General features: G+C 41.0%; 1 protein-coding gene across 2 annotated transcripts in view; it reads left to right on the top strand.

Annotated features, from left to right (window-relative positions):
* The first annotated feature begins 3,215 nt into the window (after positions 1–3,215).
* Positions 3,216–24,880, top strand: part of ZMAT1 (zinc finger matrin-type 1) — a 57,532-nt gene continuing 35,867 nt past the window's right edge. For both annotated transcript variants that reach the window (XM_079764382.1, XM_079764381.1), the window contains exon 1: positions 3,216–3,311. In XM_079764382.1, the coding sequence (XP_079620508.1) occupies positions 3,248–3,311 (64 nt within the window). In that variant the 5' untranslated portion in view covers positions 3,216–3,247. The remainder of the gene's footprint in view (positions 3,312–24,880) is intronic.

The following is a 24,880-nucleotide window of genomic DNA, read 5'->3' as shown; positions in this document are numbered from 1 at the left end:
GTTGTTTATTGTTAGTTTATTAAGCATGACTTTAATTTAACTTAATAAGAAAGAAATGATAGATGGCCAGGCCATTGCTGTTTCCCCAGAACAAACAGAATGCGAGAATGGGGAGAGAGAGAATATGAGCGGTACCCATGGTCAATAATACAGGTTCTAGGGAAATTCCCTAGACAAAGGGGAGTAATTAAAAAATTACTAGGTTTTTTGGTGATACTGTAAAATGGATGCCCACTCTCGAGCGTGTTCTTAAAAGTCTCATTTTTGCCATGATTTTATTTCACAGTCCATCATTTAAAATTTAGACAAATGAAACATTTTCTCAGAATTTAGGGATGCATCTGGGATTTCTGTATCCGTGAATAGAAAAGCAAGCTTAAGAAAATGCGTGTGCTCCGCCCCATTTTGGGTGACTTCTTGAGCCCCAATCTCTTCATGGATGCTACAGAATAAACCAGACTGTTTTTTCTTTAGAAAGATGGCAAAAATTACACAAGAAAAATATACAGGCTGTATTTAGGCAATAGGATTAATATTTCCATAATAATAGGTAATTTTAAAATAATAATATACCACATTCCAAGTTTGCCTCCCAAATCTTGGGAACACTACTGTTTTAATAAATGATGCTGTGAAATTTGGACAGATACATAAAAAAATGAAACTAGATCACCAAATTACACCATACACAAAAACAACTCAAAATGGCTAAAGGACTTAAATGTAAGACAGGAAACCATAAAAATCCTACAAGACTCAATGAGCAGCAAAATAGCAGACATATGTTGTAGCAATATCTTTACAGACACAGCTCCTAGGGCAAGAGAGACGAAGGAGAAAATAAACAAATGGGACTACATAAAAATAAAAAGCTTCTGCACAGCAAAAGAAACCATCCACAAAACAACAAGAAAGCCCACTGCATGGGAGAACATATTTGCCAATGATATTTCCGATAACGGTTTAATCCCCCAAATTTACAGAGAACTCATACAACTTAACAAAAGGAAGATAAACAACCCAATCAAAAAATGGGCAGTGGACCTAAATAGATACTTTCCAAAGAGGACATAAGGGAGGCCAAGAGACATATGAAAACATGCTCAAAGTCACTAATCATCTGAGAGATGCCAATCAAAATGACAATGCGGTACCATCTCACACCTGTCAGAATGGCTATTATCAACAAATCAACAAACAACAAGTGCTGGTGAGGATGCAGAGAAAAAGGAACCCTCGTGCACTGCTGGTGGGAATGCAGACTGGTGCAGCCACTGTGGAGAACAGTATGGAGTTTCCTCAAAAAACTAAAAATGGAACTCCCATTTGACCCAGTCATCCCACTCCTGGGAATATATCCAAAGAAACTAGAAACACCAATCAGAAAGGATATATGCACCCCTATGTTCATAGCAGCACAATTTACAATAGCTAAGATTTGGAAACAGCCTAAGTGCCCATCAGCAGATGAGTGGATTAAAAACCTGTGCTACATCTACACAATGGAATATTATGCTGCTTTTACCATTTGCAACAGCATGGATGGAACTGGAGAGCATTATGCTAAGAGCAATAAGCCAGTCAGAGAAAGATAAATATCACATGATCTCACTCATATGTGGGATATAATGATCAACATAGTTTGATGAAGAAGAATAGATTGATTTAGAGACAAATGGTAGGGGAGGGGCGTTAGAGAGCAACCAAAGGACTTGTATGCATGCATATTAGCATAACCAATGGACACAGACACTGGGGCGGTGGGGGCTTGCCTGGGTGGGAAGGGATGTGGGAGGGGGTCAATTGGGGAAAAAGGAGACATATGCGAAATTTTAGACAAAAAAAAAAGTGAGTCTGGAGGGCATACCTAAAAGAAACTTTGCACAGATGCACCAGGACACATATACATCAACAGAAATGGATGGGATATTGTACAGCACTGACAATGAATAAACTAGTTACATGGCTAATCTCAGGAACAAAATGTTTAGTGAAAGAAGCTAGTCCCTAAATGCTACATAGAAAAGATACACATTTTCGTGAAATTTGAAAACAATAAAAACTAAACAATACTATTTAGGCATATATCCATGTGGTAAGAATATATGTAAAAAGAACATAGACATAATTGATATAAATCAAGATATTTGTTTCTCTGGGAGGAAAGTTTGGGAAAAGATGGTGAGGATATTTAAATTATCAGCAATATTCTAGTTCTTTGGTTGGGTACTGGATTCACAGGTTTTTAATTTAGATGGGTCATTTGATAGACACGCAGTTGTTCATGGGGACGTAATGAAAATATGTCATGACCAAGGATGCTGCCTATTTCTGTACTCTGTACGATGTTTTCAACTGGACCCCTGCCTTGTCTGCCCGTGTTAAGCTAACTCCTCTCACTGACAGCTATAAGAAAGACAGGAGATGTATTTTAGGGGTGGGATCAATCGGTTTTTTCAGACATTATTTTTCCCCTTGAATTGGTTTTAGATGACTCTGTAAGGCCCAGGTAATTTCATATCCCTCGCTTTTTGCCCTTGGTTATCTTCGCTTCTCCACGGGTCTAAAGCGTTTTGTTTTTGTTTTTTTAAAAATATATTTTAACGATTTTTCACAGAGAGGAAGGGAGAGGGATAGAGAGTTAGAAACATGGATCAGCTGCCTCTTGCACACCCCCTACTGGGGATGTGCCCGCAACCAAGGTACATGCCCTTGACCGGAATCGAACCTGGAACCTTTCAGTCCGCAGGCCGACGCTCTATCCACTGAGCCAAACCGGTTTCGGCTCTAAAGCGTTTTTATTGGCAGAGAGAAGAAGCTAGGACTAGGCAGAAGCTGAAGAGAGAGAAAGAGGGGAAAGGGGGCGGGGTTAAGAGGGAGGCGGGGTTAAGGGATTTAATGGGAGCGAGGCGCCAGTGCAATTGTCCACGCTTTGCCGCGCTGGAGGCGCCCAGCACAGTCACACCTTTGGTGGCAGAGTCTTCCCCTGAGGAAGCTACTTTCTCTGCAGCCTCCTCCTCCCCCTCCTCCCTCCTCCTCCTCCTCCTGCTCCTCCTCCTGCTCCTCCTCCTCCTCCTGCTCCCCCTCCTCCTCCTGCTCCTCCTCCTCCGGCTCTTCCTCCTACACCGCCTTCGCGGCTGTGGGGGCAGCAGTGATTGAGTCTGCCTCCTCCGCCACCTCCACCCCTGCCAGCTCGCCAGTAGGTGGCTGTGGCGACTGCGGCAGCGGAGGCTTTGGCGGCTCCACTATGGCGGCGGCGGGGAGGGGGGACAGTAGTTTTAAAGTAGACACCCGCCCTTGCCTCAGAGAAGGTGAGTTCCCGTCCCGGGGTGTGGGGGCGGCCCCATCTCCTTTGCTGCCTCTCTTCAGCCCGTCCAAGATCTGAAGGGGCGCGGTTCGCCACCGCCCCAACCCTCCCCCCCACCCCCCCACCCCCCCACCCCCCCACCCCCCCACCCCCCCACCCCCCCACCCCCCCACCCCCCCCACCCCCCCACCCCCACCTGCTGTGGCGCAGTAAAAGGCCAAGCTCATCCCGCCCCGCCCCGCCTCGCAGAAGTAGCCCGGAGAGTGCAAGACAGACCAAAGCAGAGTGGCTTCCCTAATTCTCCGCGCCCCCGCACCCCGAAAAGAATGGGGCTCCCAGGAAAAGGAACCTCAGGTATTCACGAGGCAGGAGTTTGAAAGGGAAAAAAGCCCCTAATTTCTTTCCCAGTCAGGCCACCTTAGTATGCTCTAGGAAGCTGAGGTGTGATTTGGTAAGAGGTAGGAGGCGCGGTAAAGAAGCGCTGTGGAAACTATAGGATCAGGGAAAGGGAAGAGAGACTGACGGACGAAAAAGGGGGCAGAGATCCGAAGAGTAAAGGTCAAAGAAATCAGAGAGAAGAACCCCCCTTTGGTTAGGAATTTGGGGGTATTAGAGTGTATACTTTAGCTTTCAAGTAGGATCTGTTTGATTTTAGAATCCTAGGGTCTGGTGGAGGAGGGAGTTGTATTGAAAGGAGAGGAAGACAGTGTGGCAGAAGCTCCGATTTCAGGAGTCACTTTGGAGAGTTTTCTTTGGCTATTTGAGAATGAAACCTTGTACAGCAAGGTTTATGGACCCATCTTTAAGGTGGTTTTGGTTTTAATAAGTGCTGTTGTACCTACAACACATATTCCTAACAGAAAAAAAATGTATATTTCGTGACTATTTCAGTATATGGTATTTAGTTCACACAAAGTACTATATACTTATAAGCAGCCTGCTAGTAGCAAACTGTAAAATTTGCTATTGTTTTGAAGCATCTTTTGGAAATGTTTCTTAGGTGGTTGAAACGGATTCCAACTGGAGACCTCTAAAGCATTTTGCCAACACATTCTTTGTATTAATTTTCATTATTTGCTGTGTTACCTTATGTTGCTAACTTGCCTCCAAAGTGAAAAGTCATGGACTCCAAAATAGAGTAGAATAATGTAAGTTCCTTTTTCTTAGGAGCACACCTCATTAAAATTACCCCATAAAATGATTTTTCTCTTCACATTCTTAAATGACACATCCCTGTGTGCTATTCCATATCTGTTCGCACCTTTCACTTTGGAGGAAAAGCAAAGCAGTAAAAAAATACCTTACAATATTTCTCATAGGCTCATTACATACATGCCACTTACTAAATATAGAAATTAGAAATGCACTGTGATGTGATGTTTTTATTAACTCACTTACTGAAGGCAACCTTTGAAATCCTCTATTTAATGTCTTCAGTCAGCCGGGATTTGTACAGTTGTTCTGGGATGAAAATATGAAATCTCCTGGATTTTTGTTTTTATACCAAACTTTCTGTCTATAACCAGCAAGGAGGAGAGAACAGTGTTATAGGTGGTCATGACCACAATTCAGTTTGGCTCTCATGGCCTTTGCATAGTAAGGTTTAGAGCTAGTATTTCATGGAGAAAATGGCTTTTTGCCTGGCTTGGTTGCAATGTCTTTTAATATATGCAGGTTTTAACAGCTTTAAGAGATAAAATTCATAAAGTAGCTGCAATACCATATCTATAGTATTGCTAGCTGGTAAAATGAGGAGAGCCCTAGTGTATGAGTCTGGTGCATTGACCATAGGTTCTGTTGTTAATCTACTAAAATGTGTTGCCCTGAACAGATCCCAAGCTTCCTGGATTTGAGTTTTGACATTTCTGAAGTACAGGTTTTGGACTATCCAGAGTCCGAGGTTGTTTTCAGATCTGAACATATGAACCATGATTTTGCAGTTCTGTATTAATATTCTTTCAATGGCATTTCCATGGCTGTGCACTAGAAACCATAAGAAACCTTGCCCAAATAATATCACCTGATATTCAGTGAGTAATAAAATCTGTGTTGTTAGTGTTGAGACAATTTACTAGGATATGAAAATCCAAATATAATTGCTACCCAAAAACTATCATTTTATTTTAGGTAAATATCCTTCATTAACTTCAGTCCAAATAAAACTCTCTTACCTTTTCATATAGAACACTGTCTAAAACACTATTAGGTCTCAAAATATTTTTGTTTAGATCTTTATAAAGGCCATAAATGATTGTCATTTATGATAGTGGATAAAGGAGAAGAGAGAAAAATGTTGTTTGGTGGTGTGCCAATATCTTGTGTTTTCTTAAGCCCTAGTTAGGAGATTCTCTTAAAGGTGGCAAAGAATTGTCAAGATTTCAATTATTACAAGTCTACTTCAAATAGGACCATTGAAAGTGTCTTGCTATAAACTATTTGCAGATCCATTTTCAATGATAGCTAACATTCCTGAGGATCTCATCTGTCTTGGGTTGGTAATGAGCAAATGGCAGTGGAGATTAGAAATTGCAAAGCAGGGAAGATTAGAAACTTTCAAGGTTCCAAAGGGGAAGGCAATCAGCCTAAAAATAAAAACAACAAGCAAAAGTGCCCAGTGAACAGACATATGAAAAACACATACCCAGAATCCATGGTAAAGGGAGTAATGAGATTTTGTAGGGCACTTCATGTTTTAGTCACTGAAGTTTTTAAAAATAAACACATTCAATGGCTCAAAAATGAATTTTCACCCAGTATTGATATCCCTGATGTAATCAGAGTAAAAATCAAAACAAAATTAAACAAAAACCCTCTTTAAGAAAAATAAATTATTAAATGGATTCTGTTTTAGACTGGAGGGCATTCTGGATTTGTATTTAGTTACTAATTAATTTGCATAGAAATTACCTAACAAGACTTCCCTTTGTCTCTGTATTATTCAGTAAAGTTTCAGGTTCACCATAAGAAACCTAGTTAATAGCCTTTCCTTTATTCATTCAGGAATCATTTATTGAACACCTGTGTGTGTGTGTGTGTGTGTGTGTGTGTGTGTACAAGTATGTGCACACCACACACTGTGCTGAGTGCTGAGGATATACAGATGAATTAGACACAGTTATATTAAAGAACTTGATAGTAAAATTATAAAATGAATAAGATCATTGGGGAAATGCAGTTTTAAATATAACTAGTTGCACTCCTAAACTATAGGACTTTTCCATTTTTTTTAAATTATAAATCTGTACTCTTCTCATGGTGGCTTATCTATATATATAAGAGGCTAATATGCAAAGTGTCTCCTTGGGAGTTTGACCTGGAGACTTGGAGTTTGATCACTTGCTATGATGTGCGCTGACCACCAGGGGGCAGTGCGGAATGAAGGAAGGCCCCTGCTGGCTGCTGGCAGCTGGCAGCCGGAGAAGGGAGGCCCCAGCCGGCAGCCGGAAGGCCCTGAGTGGCCCTGATGCTGGCCAGGCCTAGGGACCCTACCTGTGCACAAATTTCATGCACCAGGCCTCTATAAAAACAATGCAACACATTATATTGTTAATCTAATGTTGGTATCTAGGAAGAATAATTAGAAAATTGTTAGAATTAATTTTTAATCCTCTGCATTTGGCATGGTAGGGATGTCTGGAGAAAGGTTAATGACCATTTGTTAGTTTCTGACCCTCTGTCTTGATTAGGTGTCAATATGTGAAGATATTGACTAAGCATGTCCCCTACTGTATTCATCACCTATCTGTTAGGATTATTTTCTACCTGAAACCAGTCTTGCAGATCCATCCACATTTACTAACCTGTTGGAATGAATGGCATGGTGGCTTTCTCATGCAAAGTAACTATCATGGGATCAAGTAAATTAATGGATTTAAATAGGATTTAAACTCAGTTTTTCACAATCATATCTTCTGAACTAGTTAGCCACAGAGTGCTTATGATTATAAAGTTCAAGACTTAGTAAACATTAAACATATAACTAGTATTCCCAATTAATTTTGTTAATTTCATTATATTTTGTAACTGTTAATATGACATGGGAAAACCTTTACCAAAACTTGCCAAACTCACATGTCATATTTATCTTCTAGCCTGAGAAAATAAGGATACTAGATAGCATTACAGTTAAGAGTGTTCAACAGGTTTTTATTTCTGGCAAAGTTAATATCTCTGAAAACTCCTGAAATGGGGTGTGGACTTTAGGGAAAAAAGAGAGTTAAAACATCTTGGCAAGGATAGCATAGGCACTTCCCCAGTCTCCTATAATTTAGTGTTGAGTTCTTCTCATTCTTTCTTAAAATTATGATGGTATTAAAATATTGCAAATGTCAAGTCAGCTATTTTTAAAAATCATTTTTTTAAATAAAAAATGTTTGAGGAAGGTTATCTCTAAAAGTGTAATCAAGGAGACTATATAGCACATATGCTCTTTGTAGAATTAATATGATTATTTCTCGGATTTATTAATGCCTGGCTTTAAACCTGTGACTAAGAATGAGATTTGTGTATAGTATTACAGTCAACCCTTCTGAGGTTTGCTCAATTCTTTTCACTATATTAAAATAGGATATGCAGAGTTCTTTACAATTTTCTATATTTATATCTATCTATATCTATATTATTTATATGTATATGTATATTATTTATGTTTATGTTTAGCTTCAAGATCAGTTGGACTGTAAAATTCCCACTTCAGCAAAGCATTAAAACAATTAATAGCTGCCCTGGCTAGGTGACTCAATTGGTTGGAGTATCATCAAGGTTGTGTGAGTTTGATTCCTGGTCAGGACACATAACTAGCTTTTGAGTTTGCTCCCTGATTGAGGCGTGTCCAGGAGGCAACCGATTGATATTTCTCTCTCACATTGATGCTTTTCTCTCTCTCCCAGTCTCTTTCTCTAAAGATCAACAAAAATATATCCTTCGGTGAGGATTAAAAATTAAAAAAACAACAGTTAATAGCTATTATTGCCATAAACAACTGATGGGTTATCTTAAGAAAGAAGTGTGGGGTTTTGTACAACTAAATCTGTCATATAACAAATGAAAGTAGTATTCAATTTATTAAATATAGCCAATTTTATATAAAGTAGAGTCACCTAATTTGAATAAGCTCAATTTCTTAGCAGGGTAACTGACGAACATTTAATTGGAGTGAAGAGAGAAAGTTCTCTTACCTAGAATTGATGAGATGTGATAATCTTCTGATTCCTTCCTTTGAGATCTTATAAGGTTTTTTTATTTTTATTTTTTTCATTTTTTAATTAAGGTATTATATGTGTACATATCTTACCATTGCCCCCCCCACCACACTCCCATATATGCTCTCACCCCCCAGAGTTTTGCGTCCATTGGTTATGCTTATATGCATGCATACAAGTCTTTTGGTTGATCTCTTATCTTCCCCACCTCTCCCTAACCTTCCTGCTGTAATTTGAACGACTGTTTGATGCTTTACTGTCTCTGTATCTATCTTTTTGTTCAACAGTTTATAATGTTCTTTATTATCCATAAATGAGTGAGATCATGTGGTATTTTTCTTTCATTGACTGGCTTATTTCACTCAGCTTAATGTTCTCCAATTCCATACAGGTTGCTGCAAATGGTAAGAATTCCTTCTTTTTTATGGCAGCATAGTATTCCATTGTGTATATGTACCATAGTTTTCTGATCCAGTCATCTGCTGACGGGCACCTAGGCTGTTTCCAGATCTTAGCTATTGTAAATTGTGCTGCTAAGAACATAGGGGTGCATATATCCTTTCTTATTGGTGTTCCCAGTTTCTTTTTTTAAAAATTTCTTTATTGATTAAGGTGTCACATATTTGTCCTCATCCCCCCATTCCCATCCCCCACCCTTCCCCACGGATGCCCCCACCCCCCTGTTGTCCTTAACCATTGGTTAGGCTCATATGCATGCACACAAGTCCTTTGGTTGATCTCTCTCCCCTACTCCCACCCTCCCCTACCCTCCCTCTGAGGCCCGGCAGTCCGATCGATGCCTCCTTGTTTCTGGGTCTATATGTCTGTTCTTATGCCAGTACCAGGCTGTTTTGAGAATAGTGGCTTTGTAATACAGCTTGAAATCTGGTATTGAGATCCCTCCTACTTTATTCTTCTTTCTCAGGATTGCTGTGTCTATTCGGGGTCTTTTTTTATTCCAGATGAATTTTTGGAGAGTTCTTTCAAGGTCTGTGAAATATGCCGTTGGTATTTTAATGGGGAGTGCACTGAATCTGTAGATTGCTTTGGGTAGTATGGACATTTTAATGATGTTGATTCTACCAATCCATGAACATGGTATGTTCTTCCATCTGTTTACATCTTCCTCTATCTGTTTTTTCAGTGTCCTGTAGTTTTCCCCGTATAGGTCTTTTACCTCCTTAGTTAAGTTTATTATTAGGTATCTTAATTTTTTTGGTGTGATGGTAAATGGGATTGCCTTTTTAGTCTCTCTGTCTGTAAGTTCACTATTGGTGTATAGAAAGGCCATAGATTTCTTGGCATTAATTTTGTATCCTGCTACATTGCCGAATTCATTTATTAAGTCTATTAGTTTTTTGACAGAGTCTTTCGGATTTTTTATTTACAATATCATGTCGTCTGCAAATAAAGACAGCTTTACTTGTTCTTTTCCAATTTGGATGCCTTTTATTTCTTCTTCTTGTCTAATTGCAATGGCTAATACTGAAAATAAACCAAATTGTAGGCATAGATTCATTATTCTTTTCTGACTCAAGCCATAAATGTTATTCTTTTGTCACAAAAATCTATTTTATCGTAAATTGTCTGGTGTTATATACCAGTATTAATTAGAAGAAAGTTTCAATTACGATCATTTAGATGCCACACTCAATTGCATTTTTGGATAAAGAAGTTAAAGCTATTTTACTCTAGTATAATACAGTAATACAACTATTTGGAGTAGGCACATCCCAACAAGGTCCCTAAAACGTGAGTTTCTGGCAAGTAAATCAATCCTCTTTGCTTTTTATATTATCAAAGGCAAATATTCTGGTACAAGCTGAATTGCATATTTTTATATCAACATAGGGGATTTCAGTAATGCCCAAGTCCATAGAATGTGAAGTATTAGTACTCACATTTGTATTTAACTGACTTAAGAACCTTCCCCTGCTATTACTAATGTCTCCCCCAGATTACAGAAATTTTTTTCATGGTTCAAGTCCACCTGAGTATAGAATCATATCTTTTAAAGTTTAGCTTCCCAAGTCCTTTATTTCCTACTAGAGGCCCAGTGCACGAAATTCATGCACAGGTAGGGTCCCTAGGCCTGGCCGGCAATCAGGGCCGAACTGCAGGGCAACTGGCAGGGTGATTGGGGGGGGGGGGGGTGCGGGCGCTCACACCTGCCTTGGCTAGCCTGGGGCCTGCGGGCTGGGGGAAGCTCCTGCATTGAGCATCTGCCCCCTGGTGGTCAGTGCATGTCATAGTGGCTGATCATTCCACCAGTCATTCTGTCGTTCAGTTGATTTGCATATTAGGCTTTTATTTTATTTTATTTTTCACTGTGAATTTAAAAAAGCCAGAGAAATATTCCCAAAGCTTTTCAATGAAGAGGTGAAATGAAAGTGTAAAAATGAATTTTTTTTTACATTATAATGCCAGGAGTTATAAATTGAAGTTTAAGAAAACATATTGGAGGTTCCTAATTGATGCCATTTGGGACTATTAATCAAATTCAGTATTTTAATAACTATGCAAAATGAACAGTTTATTACAGGCACTCAGTAAATATTTGCTGAATGAATATGAGTTCTATTAATTATTACTTTTCTTTTAGATACTCATAATTTTCATAAAAGTAATGGAAATAGTAACAAACACCTGATAATAGAATAGCTTTCAAAACAATGGCTATCTTCAAAATGATAATGAAAATACTTATAATTACAATAAGGTAATGTACATTTCTAGAGTTGAAATTTAATTTCTATGTCTGTGGTATGCCAGGAAAGAGAATGAAAGCAACGTGGAAACAAAGGAAAGAAAATTATGATTATAGCATGTAACTGAAATATACAGTTGTTAACTCAGTACCTCATATAATATTATTGCATATATTAAAAACATATCAGATAAATGTGGTGGTTAATTTATTGTCAAAAAAGAGCTAACACACCAACCACTACATTGCCCTCTATATATTAAAACTCATATATTTCTTTCTTTTTTCTTTTTTTAAATAAATCTTTATTGTTCAGATTATTACAGGTGTTCCTCTCCCCCCCTCCCCCATAGCTCCACTCCACCTGATTCCCCACCTCACCCCATACCCTTACCCCCCCGCCACTGTCTTCATCCATAGGTGTAAGATTTTTGTCCAATCTCTTCCTGCACCCCTCAGACCCCCTTCCCCCTGAGAATTGTCTGTCTCCTCCCTTTCTATGTCCCTGATTCTATTATATTCACCAGTCCATTCTGTTCTTCAGATTTTTTTATTCACTTGATTTTTAGATTCACTTGTTGGTAGGTATGTATTTGATGTCTTTTTGTTGTTCATAATTTTTACCTTTACCTTTTTTTTCTTCTTCCTCTTCTTAAAGAATATCCTTTAGCATTTCATGTAATCCTGGTTTGGTGGTGATGAACTCCTGTAGCTTTTTCTTGTCTGTGAAGCTCTTCGTCTGACCTTCAATTCTGAATGATAGCTTTGCTGGGTAGAGTAATCTTGGTTGTAGGTTCTTGCTGTTCATCACTTTGAACATTTCTTGCCACTCCCATCTGGCCTGCATAGTTTCTGTTGAGAAATCAGCTGACAGTCGTATGGGTACTCCCTTGTAGATAACTAACTGTTTTTCTCTTGCTGCTTTCAAGATTCTCTCTTTGTCTTTTGCCCTTGGCATTTTAATTATGATGTGTCTTGGTGTGGTCCTCTTTGGATTCCTTTTGTTTGGGGTTCTGTGTGCTTCCTGGACTTGTAAGTCTATTTCACCAGGTGGGGGAAGTTTTCTGTCATTATTTCTTCAAATAGGTTTTCAGTATCTTGCTCTCTCTCTTCTTCTGGCACCCCAAAAATTCGGATGTTGATACGCTTAAAGCCGTCCCAGAGGCTCCTTATGCTATCCTCACACTTTTGGATTCTTCTTACTTTCCGCCTCTCTGGTTGGGTGTTTTTTGCTTCCTCATGTTCCAGATCTTTGGTTTGACTCTTGGGGTATGGTGATCTACAGTTGAGTTTCTGTATATTCTTTATTTCAGACAGTGTATGCATAATTTCTGACTGGTCCTTTTCCATTTTTTTGGTATTCTCATTAAGGTCCTTGAAGGTCTCTTCAAGTTTATCAGCGGTTTTTAGAAGATTCTTGAGTAACCTTATAAATGTGGTTCTGAACACTGTGTCGTCCATTAGTTTACTTTCCTCCATCTCTTCTATTCATGACCTGCTTCGGTGTCTCCACATTTTGGTTGCCTCCCTGTGTTGATGGAGTGGCTTTGTGCGGTCAGTGACCTATAGGGGCCGGTAGCTCAGCTTCCCCAATCTCCTTAGGTGGTTGCTCTTGGTACCCCCCTTTGTGGGCTGAGTGCAAAGTCTTGGTGTTGTTAAGCCTTGATTGCTGTTGGTACACTGGGAGGATTTGACCTCCAGTCCAATTGGCTGTGAGGATCAGCTGTGTCTATGCCGGGAGACAGCCTTATTCAACTAGACTTGCAAAATTGTAAAAGCCTCTGTGCTCAGCTTGGATGGGGCGGAGTTTCAGGGTGGAGCCTACAGCCTTGGCTTCCTGTCAGCCCCGCCCTATGAGGTTCCTGGGTCTCAGTGTCCCTCAGTGTCCCTCTGTACTCCCTGCAAGCACCTCTGAGAGAAAGGCATCCTGGAGTTTCGCCTGCTGCCAAACAGTCTAGTCTCTCCCCCAATGAATCTGGATTCCCAGATTCTCGCCCGGAACTGGGTTTCAGTGCAGTCGGAACTGGGGTTCAGTGCAGTTGGAGCTGGGGTTCAGTGCAGTCCAGAGCTTTTGTCTCCTTCCCGCTAGGGCAATTCAGCAGCACAGTCAACAGTCCGTCCTCTGCACGCATTCATGTGCGTGTCTTTGGAGCCCTGCCTTTCGCCGCTCCCCTGAGTTTCCACCTTACAGCCCAGATTCCCCCAGTATGAGCCTGGCTTCCCAGGGTTTCGCCCGGAACTGGGGTTTAGTGCAGTCGGAGCTGGGGTTCAGCGCAATGTGGAGCTTTTATCTCCTTCCCACTAGAGAACGCCTGCCAGGCACTCAGCCACCCCGTCCTCTCTGGCCCCGTCCTCCCCACACGTGCACTCGCCCGTGTCTCTGCCCGTGTCTCCGTACCTCAGTCTTTTACGGCTCCACTGATTTTCCTTGTGGTTTTCTCTTTCCTTCTAGTAGTGGGCGTTTCAGTCAGCCAGCTTTCCTGTGGTTCTGGATGGTGTCTGTTTTGACTTTTAGTTGTATTTTTGAAATTGTTGTGCGAGGCTGCAGGTTAGGTGTTTACCTATGCCGCCATCTTGGTTTTCTCCTGCATATTAGGCTTTTATTATATAGGATAAGCTATCTGGGCCTTAGCTTTCTCATCCTATATAATAAAAGCCTAAAATGCTAAGTGTCCAGTCATCCATTCAACCAATCAACGTGTAATATGCTAATGATATGCTAAGGCCTATCAACCACTCACTATGACATGCACTGACCACCAGGGGGCAGAAACTCCAACTGGTAGGTTAGCTTGCTGCTGGGGTCCGGCTGATCAGAACTGAGCAAGACAGGCCAGACACGCCCTGGAGCCCTCCCATGGTCCCTCCCCACTGAGCGGTAAGGAGCAGTGAGCAGGTGGGCAGTAAGGAGTGAAGGATCCCAAACTGTGAGAGGGATGTCCGACTGCCAGGGATCAGGCCTAAGCCCACAGGTGGACATCCCTTGAGGGTCTTGGACTGTGAGAGGGCACAGGCCGGGCTTAGGGACTTCCCCCCCAGTGCATGAATTTCATGCACCGGGCCTCTAGTTTTGAAATAAAGACATTAGGCTTAATAATTTATAAACTGGAGGCAATTTTGCCTCACAAGGGACATGTGGCAATGTCTAAAGATATGTTTGGTTGTCATACCTGGGGAATGCTATCAATTTCTAGTTAGTAGAGGCTGGGGATTCTGCTAAACATCCTACAATGCATAAAACCGCCCCTCACAAAAACAAATTATTTGGCCCAAAGTAACAGTAGTACCAAGATTGAGACACCCTGGACTAGATTATCTCTAAAAGGATTCTGATCTTGCCGGACCAGTGTGGCTCAGTGGTTGAGTGTCAACCTATAAACCAGGAGGTCAAAAGTTGCAGGCTCTATCCCCAGTAAGAGGCGTGCAGGAGGCAGCTGATCAATGATTTTCTCTCATCATTGATGTTTCTATCTCTCCCTCTCCCTTCCTCTCTAAAATAAAAAATATATATATATATATTAAAAATTTTTAAAGTGTTCTGATCTGAAATAAAATTATTATGTATAATATTAACTAAAAATTTTAAAGCTTCTGGATTCATCACAAGCATATTTTGCCAAGTGCCTACATATGTTAATCATTTAAATTTTTTTCCTGTATTTAGTATTCATCATATGCTGGGACAAACATTGTATTTCTGTACTCTTTAGATGAAAAAATGAACTCAAAGTAGTTAAATGATTTGCTCAGGGTTATATAATTACAGATAGAGATAGGATTTCAATCTGTTTGACCAGCTCAAAATCTTATTTTTTTCCCTGCTACCTAGTGCTGTAGGTCATAATTTTCCCCATTTCAAATTATTATGAAAGTTTTTATTTTCTGAAGTCATGTAAACATTACTTGTAGGAAGAAAATAAATTAAAGAAAATTAATTTCATTAATAAAAAGTTGGTTGATTCATTCTCTTACCAAAGGTTAAAGCCACATGTAAATATAATCAAATTGTAGGAGCATTGAATACATGAATTTCTTATCAGATCCCATTTATAATTTGTCACAAACCCCTATTTCATTTGCAATAATCCTCAAAAATGTTATTCAGGAGAGGATGGCTAGGTCTTGGTAGCAAAACAAAGATTTATTACTCGTTCATGCAGTTTCCTCTGCATGATGGATTGATGTGGGGCAATTGTCCTTCATGCTGTGGTTCAGGGAGAAGAAGGTGCTTTCATGCTCCCCCCCCATATATATGTATATTTAATATGTTTTTATTTCTTTCAGAGAGAGGAAGGGAGAGGGAGAGAAAGATAGAAACATCAATGATAACAGAGAATCATCGATCAGCTCCTTCCTGTATGCCCTCAACTGGAGATCCAGCCTACAACCTGGGCATGTGCCCCAACTGAGACTCGAACTGTTACCTTCTGGTTCATAGGTCAACGCTCAACCACACCAGCCGGGTATTCCCAATATGTTTTTAACTATGATAGAATATACATAACAAAAATTGCCATTTTAAACATTTTAAGTATGCAATTCAGTAATTAAACTCAACATTAAGTACATTCACGTTATGCAACAACCATTACCACTATCCATCTCCAGAAATTTTTCATCATCCAACACTGCAACTCTGTACCTGTAGGTCATAGTTTTGTTATATGACCATATTCCTCCACTCACAAGAACTTTACTGATATGTCTAATTTCTGGAAAACAACAGATATTTAAAAGTTATATGTAAGCCCTGGCTGGTGTGGCTCAGTTGATTGCACTGCATCATGTACTGAAATGTTGCTGGTTCAATTCCAGGTCAGGGCACAGGCTTGGCTTGCTGCTTGATCCCTGGTAGGGGGCATGCAGGAGGCAGCTGATCAATGTTTCATTCTCATATCAATGTTTCTCTCTCCCTCTCCCTTCTCTCTCTAAAAATAAATAAAAAACCTTTAAAAATAAAAAACATATATGTTATATTTAATTTTTTAACATTTGACAACCTTAGAAAGTACAATTTATTGTGACTACAGATCATAGGACAATGCATTGAATATTGGTTTTATTTTATCTTTTCCAGATCCTACTTGTTTAAGCCCTTATTCCATTATCAAACTTAGGTTCTCTTCCCATTTTGAACCTAGTTTTTGACAGTACTTTTTTATTCCCCACTGGTTTTATTTTATGATGAAACACAAAGTAATTGTATCAGCACCAGAAACTCCTGTATATTTCAAAGGCATTTTTTTCCAATCCACATTTGAGAGGTCACTGTTGTATCATTAAGATCTCACTACCAAGTTGCACTAAAGTGGGCTTTGATTCAGAGTATAAAATCTTGATTCCCATCCTTATCTTTTTTCCAAATTCCTGATAGCATACAAAATTCAAATATGTCAGGGAATGAAGAACACTTGAGAAGTGCTATGCTAGGAATAGTAAAACAACATTCCTGAGATTAACCAGTAGTTAATTACCTTCCCATGTTCAAAGAAGTCCATTTGCTACAGATGAGAGATGAGGTCACACTTCACAGCATTCAGTAATTTGTCATTGGATATTCTTTTCTGTATTTCTAAAATTTAATTTACTTTTGATTACAGTTAATATTCAATATTATTTTAAACTAGAGACCCGGTGCATGAAATTCGCGCATTGGGGGGGGGGTGTCCCTCAGTCCAGCCTGCACGCTCTCCAATCTGGGACCCCTTGGGGGATGTCCGACTCCCAGGGATCAGGCCTAAACCGGCAGTCAGACATCCCTCTCATAATCCACAACTGCTGGCTCCCAACCGCTTGCCTGCCTGCCTGCCTGATTGCTCCTAACCACTTCTGCCTGACAGCCTGATCACCCCTAACCACTACCCTGCCAGCCTGATCAATGTCTAACTGCTCCCCTGCCAGCCCGATCGCCCCCAACTTCCCTCCCCAGGCGGCCTGATCACCAACTGCCCTACCCTGCCGGCCTGGTGGCCCCCAACTGCCCTCCCCTGTAGGCCTGGTCACCCCTAACTGCCCTCCCCTGCAGGCTCGGTCTCCCCCTACCGCTCTCCCTACCCTGCAGGCCCTATCATCCCCAACTGCCCTCCCCTACTGGCCTGATCGCCCCTAACTGCCCTCCCTTGCTGGCCTGATCACTCACAACTGCCCTTCCCTGCTGGCCATCTTGTGGCAGCCATCTTGTGTGAGGGTTTGATGGTCAATTTGCATATTACCTCTTTATTATATACGAGGATTAGTTTCAGGTTTACAGCATAGTGGTTAAACATTTATATAATTACAAAGTGATCCCCCAATAAGTTTAGTATGCACCTGGCACCATACACAGTTATTACAATATTATTGACTATAGTTACTATGTTGTACTTTTTTGTTGTTAATCCTCACCCAATGATATTTTTCCATTGATTTTTTTTATGAATCTTTATTGTTCAGATTATAATTGTTTCTCCTTTTTCCCCCCATATCTCCCCACCACCCAGTTCCCACCCCCCTTCTGCGCTTACCTCCCCCCCCGCTGTCCTTATCCATAGGTGTATGATTTTTGTCCAGTCTCTTCCAGTACTCCCCACACAGACACCCCTTTCCCCCTGAGAATTATCAGTCCACTCCCATTCTATGCCTCTGATTCTATTAAGTTCACCAGTTTATTCTGTTCCTCAGATTTTTAATTCACTTGACTTTTAGATTAACTTGTTGATAGATATGTATTTGTTGTTCATAATTTTTATCTTTCTTCTTCTTTTTCCTCTTTTTAAAGAAAACCTTTCAGCATTTCATATAATACTGGTTTGGTGGTGATGAACTCCTTTACCTTTTTCTCCCATCCAAGTTTTAGCTTTTTCTTATCTGTGAAGCTCTTTATCTGCCCTTCAATTCTGAATGATAACTTTGCTGGGTAGAGTAGTCTTGGTTGTAGGTTCCTGCTATTCATCACTTTGAATATTTCTTGCCACTCCCGTCTGGCCTGTATGGTTTCTGTTGAGAAATTAGCTGATAATCGTATGGGTGCTCCCTTGTAGGTAACTAACTGCTTTTCTCTTGCTGCTTGTAAGATTCTCTCTTTGTCTTTTGCCCTTGGCATTTTAATTATGATGTGTCTTGGTGTGGTCCTCTTTGGATTCCTTTTGTTTGGGGTTCTGTGTGCTTCCTGGACTTGTAGGTCTATTTCTTTCATCAGGTGGGGGAAGTTTTCGTTCATTATTTCTTCAAATAGGTTTTCAGCATCTTGCTCTCTCTTCTTCTGGTACCCCCATAATTCTGATGTTGGTTCGCTTGAAGTTGTCCCAGAGGCTTCTTACACTATCTTCAACTTTCTGAATTCTCTTCTCTTCTTGCTTCTCTGGAGGAGTGTCCTTTGCCTCTTTGTATTCCAAATCTTTGAGTTCATTCTTGCGATCCTCTAGTCTGCTGTTGTGTCTCTGTATATTTTTTATCTCAGTCAGTGTATGTTTAATTTCTAGTTGGTCCTTTTTCATATCCTCGAGGGTCTCATTGAATTTATCAGCCTTTTCCAGGAAATTCTTGAAAAACGTTATAACCGTGGTTTTGAACTCTATGTCCAGTCGCTTGTTCTCCTCCATTTCTTTGGTTTGTGATGTTTCCTTGCCTCCTCATTTTCGCTGCTTCCCTGAGTTGGTAGGGTAGCTTTGTGCACTAGATGTCCTATTGGTTCAATGGGTCAGTCTCCCAGTTACTTGAGGTGGACACTCTTGGTGTACCCTTGTGTACTGTGTGTCCCCCAGCAGGAGCTACAGCAAGAACTAGTTTTCTCCTCCTTTGCTTGGGCGGTTTTGGAGCAGTCTGACTGGAGCTGCAGTTAATTTGGTTAAGCTGCCACAGGACAGGCCGTTTATATGCAAAAGCCACTGGGTCAGGGCTGGGTGGGGTCTCAGGGAGTCACTAGGCTGGGGCGTGGCAAATGGCAATGGCTGGCGTCAGTCGTCTCTGCCTTTCCGCGTTTCCAAGTCTTTGCACCCCGCGCTCCAGAGCAGTAAAACAATGATTGCTGGGCACACCTCTGCAAAAAAGTCACTCTCACTTTCCGACCCGATGGCCGAGAGTCCAGCTTCTCCCCGTAGGTGTCTGGGTCCCCCGCGTGTCCCCAGAAACTGGATTTCAGAGTGATCAGGAGCTTGTCTCCCTGTGGGTTGAAGAAAAGCCGCGCGCCCAGTCGCCCGCCGCCAGCCCAATTCACGTGCCTTCCTACCTCAGCTTTTCAGCATTTGTGCTCCTTTCTCTCCTTAGTTGTAAATCTACCACTCAGCCAGCTTTCCCGTGGTTCTGGGTGGTAGACGTTTTGTCTTTTAGTTGTATTTTTGAAATTGTTGTGCAAGGCAGCAGATTAGTTGTATAACTTTGCCGCCATCTTTCTCCATTGATTTTTAAAAAAGAGAGTGGAAGGAAGGAAGGAAGGGCGAGGGAGGGAGGGAGGGAGGGAGAGAGAGAGAAACATCGATGTGAGAGAGACATGTCAATTGGTTTGCCTCCCACACGCAAGGACCTGTGGTTCAAACCTGCAACCCAGGTATGTGCCCTTGACTGAGATTCAAACCCTGACCCTTCAGTGCGAGGGCTGATGCTCTAACCCCTTAGCTACACCGGCCAGGGCCCTATGCTGTACTTTACATCCCCATGACTATTCTAATGTATAATCTACGTATTTAGATATTTTAACCCTAGCTCTCTTAATTTCTAATTAAAGTAGATTGAAAGATGCAGAGCCATCTGCCATGAATTTGGTAGTCATTGTCAAGAAAGAAAAGTAAGGCACTTATACCTAAATTATAACCAAAATAATATTTTTTTTTCTTTTTGACACTATCTATAATGACTAAAACATTGTACTTTCTAATAGAAATGCTGTGTCTGTTTTTGCAAAGAAGTATTTTGGAGAAAACCATCTTTAGGATTAGGACATAGACAATGAAATGCAGACAATGGAGAAATAGGGGAAAATATTGGGATCTTTCTAATATTAGGACCTTAAAGTCTGTATGAACTGTATAGCTGCTTAAAACTTCAAATCATCTCTTGTGTTTCCCAATAGACTTATTATTTGGAAGCAGTTAAGATATTTGCATCCTTCTGTAAGGACCCCACCAAAATTTTGCTTCTGTGTATGTATTCCTATCTAAAATACGTTATTCCATAGATGTCGATGAACTTATAGTCAAGTACAAAAAAAGCTTAAATGGAAATCTGAAACGTTGTTACATGTTCTTAGTCATACAGCTAGTTAATAGAAGCATAAAGACTATAATGTAATTTCAGTGTAGTGCTTTTTACAACTCTTAAGAACCAATATAAGCCTATATTTAGCAATCAAACTATAAAAATACATTTGTTTCTTATTCTAATCAGTTAAGGGAGAGAAAAACATGGAGAGAGTATAAAGAAAAGAAAGAATGGAACAAAGATACAAACCCCCAATTTTCTTCAGCTATTTCCTGGTCCCCATGTCTACTAGAATGAACTCCTAAGTCTCAGTTCTTTGTGAGAACACTTACTTTAGTTCCTGGCATGTAGTGAGTGCTCAGTAAACATTAGTTACTGTCCCAGCCATCTTCCTAACAGCCAATGTCATTTGCTCACCTGACCCTTAATTTAACATCTCCCTGAGGTTGGCCTGCCCTCTAGCTCTTCTCCTTGAGACAGGATGAAAAACATCTGTACAATCAACAGTTTCCTGTCCCATTTTCAGAATTGGTGATAGGCTATTTATTTCTGGGAGTCCAAACATCATGTCTCAAATATTGGTGATGGGGGTAGAGTGGGGTCTTCTTTAGCATCTCTTGGGAAGCAGACATATATTTCTTACATGTGCCAAACCTAGAGAGGAAGTTGTTCACACAAGACTTTTGCCTTTTTAAGAACCAGTTCTCAGGGATATTTTGGGCAGACAGATTTGAATCGGACATGTACTAGCAGTGTGACTTTGGGAAAATTGCTTAATCTATTCAAGCCTTAGGTATCATCATTAGAAAGTATAAATCATTACAATAATGTTAAACTTAGGATAAATGCATCTTGAGGAGAAGTTGACAGTGTGAAGTGGCCTCTGACAAACAATACCCCATCATATATAATTGTTCTTAGTAAAAAGCCACCATCCACAAACCTCCTGTTGACAGATTTAGGATTTAAAAGATTTTGAGAGGCTGGAATAATTGGTAGAATCCAACAAGATAAATGTTTAATGAGACAAATATAAGTTTATATTGGGTCTGAAAATTTTTTAACTATATAACTATGTTCTAGATAGAGAGATAAAGTTTAACTAGCTTAGGTGAAAAAGAAGCTTATATTTTAGTCAAAAGTTGGCATAGCATGAGTCAACAGTATGATGTGACCACCAAAAAATGGTGAAAGTATCTTAGGCTATATTGCCTTAAAGTTTTTTTAAATTTTTAATTTAATTTTTCAATGACAGTTCACTTTCAACATGTTATTGGCTTCAGGTGTACATTATAGTGGCCAGACAATCATACACTTTACAAAGTGTTCCCCCTGATATTTTTAGCACCCATCTGGCAACCATAAAGTCATTGCAACATTATTGTCTACTGGTATATTCCCTATGCTGTACTTTACATCCCTGTGACTATTATGTAACTACCAATTTATACTTCTTAATACCTTCACTTCTTTCACCCAGTCCCCCAAACCCCCTCATCTCTGGCAACCACCAGTCTGCTCTCTGTATCCATGAGTATGTTTCAATTTTATTTTGTTTTTTAGATTCCACATATAAGTGAAATCATGATATTTGTCTTTCTTGGAACTTATTTCACTTAGCATAATACCCTCTAGGTCCATCCATACTGTCTCAAATGGTAAGATTTGAATTTTTTTATGGTCGAGTAATATTCCATTGTATATATGGACCACTTCTTCTTTATGCACTTGTATATTGATAGGCACTTGGGTGGTTTCCATATATTGGCTATTGTAAATAATGCTGCAATGAGCATAGGGGTGCATATATTCTTTCAAATTAGTGCTTTGGGTTTCTTCAGGTAAATCTCCAGAAGTGGAATCGCTTGGTCACAAGGCAGTTCCATTTTTAATTTTGGAAGGGAACTCCATACTATTTTCCATAGTGGTTGCACCAATCTTCATTCCCATCAACTGTGCACAAGGGTGGGCGTTTCATTTTCTCCACATACTAGCCAGAACTTGTTGTTTGTGGATGTATTGATGATAACCATTCTGACAGGTGTGAGGTGGTATCGTCTTGTGGTTTTAATTTGATGTTGAGCATCTTTTCATATGTCTCTGGGTGATCTGTATGTCCTCTCTTTTAAAAAATATTTTTTATTGATTTCAGAGAGGAAGGACGAGGGAGAGAGAGAGAGAGACAGAAACATCAAAGATGAGAGAGAATCATTGATCAGCTGCCTCCCACATGCCCCACACTGGCGACCAAGCCCTCAACACGGGCATGTGCCCTGATTGGGAATCAAACCTCCACCTCCTGGTTCATAGGTTGATGCTCAACCACCAGGCTTAACCACCAAGCCATGCCAGCCAGGCTATATGTCCTCTTTAGAGAAGTCCTCTGCCCATTCTTTTAAATCCTCACCTGAGGATATGTTTTTATTGATTTTAGAGAGAGAGTAAGGGAGAGAAGAAGAGAGAGAGAGAGAGAGAGAGAGAGAGAGAGAGAGAGAGAGAGAGAGAGAAGCATCAATGTGAGAGAGAAACATTGATCAGCTGCCTCCCTCATGAGCCCCGACCAGGTAAAAACCCAAAACCTAGATATGTGCCTTGTCCTGGAATTGAATCTGCAACCTTTTGGTGTACAGGACAATGCTCTAACCCAGTGGTCGGCAAACTCATTAGTCAACAGAGCCAAATATCAACAGTACAACAATTGAAATTTCTTTTGAGAGCCAAATTTTTAAAACTTAGACTTCTTCTAACACCACTTCTTCAAAATAGACTGGCCCAGGCCGTGGTATTTTGTGGAAGAGCCACACTCAAGGGGCCAAAGTGCCGCATATAGCTCACGAGCTGCAGTTTGCCAACCACGGCTCTAACCAACTGAGCCACCCAGCCAGGGCCCTCTGCCATTTTTTAATTGGATTGTTTGGTTGTTGTTTTTTTGCTATTGAGTAGTATGAATTCTTTATAAATTTTGGATATTAACCCCTTATAAGATGTATCATTGGTGAGTATCTTCCCCTTTCAGTAGGTTGTATTTTTATTTTGTTTATGGTTTCCTTTGCTATGCAAAATCTTTTAAGTTTGATGTAGTCCCATCCTATCTAATAAAGGAGTAATATGCAAATTGACCATACCCCCGCTACACCAATAAGCCATGCCCACCAGCCAATCAGGAGCGAGTATGCACATTAACCCAACAAAGATGGCTGCGGCCATGGAGAGAGCAGGAGGCTTGGGTTTCCCCGGCAATGGAGGAAGCCAAGCTTTCCACCTGCCCTGGCCTGCCTTGGCCTTTGCTTAAGGCTACATAGTTTCAATTATAGAAGATAAGTAAATCCCAACAAAAATGGCTGCAGCCACAGAGCGAGCAGGAGGCTTAGCTCCGCTCAAGGCTACAAAGTTTTAATTATAGAAGATAAATAAATCCCAGATACCAGGGCCTCTGTTTAGGTTGCTGCGGGGCATGGCCGGCCTGCAAACCACCACAGGCCCCTCACCCAGACCGCCCGATGCCCCAAGGGAACCCCCACCTTGATCCGGGACACCCTTCAGGGCAAACCAGCCAGCCCCCACCTGTGCACCAGGCCTCTATCCTATCTAATCCTCCTATCTAATGAAAGAATAATATGCACATTGACTGTCACTCCAACACACAAGATGGCTGCACCATGTGGACACAAGATGGCCAATAGGGGAGGGCAGTTGGGAGGGACCAGATCTGAAAGGGAGGGCAGTTGTGGGCGATCAGGCTAGCAGGGGAGGGCAGTTGGGAGGGGCCAGGCCTGCAAGGGAGGGCAGTTGGGGGCGATCAAGCCTGCAGGGGAGGGCAATTAGGGGTGACCAGGCCGGCAGAGGAGGGAAGGGCAGTTGGGGGGGGGGACCCAGGCCTGCAGGGGAGAGCAGTTGGGGGGGACCAGGCCTCTAGGGAAGGGCAGTTAGGGGTTACCAGGCCTGCAGAGGAGGGCAGTTAGGGGTGACCAGGCCTGCAGGGGAGGGCAGTTAGGGGCAAACAGACTGGCAGGGGAGCAGTTAGGCATCAATCAGGCTGGCAGGGGGGTGGTTAGGGGGTGATCAGGCTGGCAGGGAGAAGCTGTTAGGGGCAATCAGGAAGGCAGGCAGGTGAGCAGTTGGGAGCCAGTAGTCCTGGATTGTAAGAGGGATGTCTGACTGCCCATTTAGGTCTGATCCTACCTGGGCAGTCGGACATCCCTTGAAGGGTCCCAGATTGGAGAGGGTGAGGCTGCGCTGAGGGATACACCTTCCCCGTGCATGAATTTCGTGCACCAGGCCTCTAGTTTGTATATATTTTCTTTTGTTTTCCTTGCCCAAGGAAGTATATCAGAAAAAAATATATTGGTAAAGAGAAATGTCAGGGATTTCACTGCCTGTATTTTCTTCTAGGATTTTTATGGTTCTAAGCAAGTACATTTAAGTCTAATCCTTTTTTTAAAACCTCAATCTTTTTTTAATAGTTTATTGAATTTTAGAGAGAAGAAGGTA

This window comes from Cnephaeus nilssonii (genome assembly GCF_951640355.1).
Source record: "Cnephaeus nilssonii genome assembly, chromosome: X".
Lineage (NCBI taxonomy): Eukaryota > Metazoa > Chordata > Mammalia > Chiroptera > Vespertilionidae > Cnephaeus > Cnephaeus nilssonii.
The sequence above is the reverse complement of the archived record's forward strand: the minus strand, read 5'-3'. Positions and strand labels throughout refer to the sequence as shown.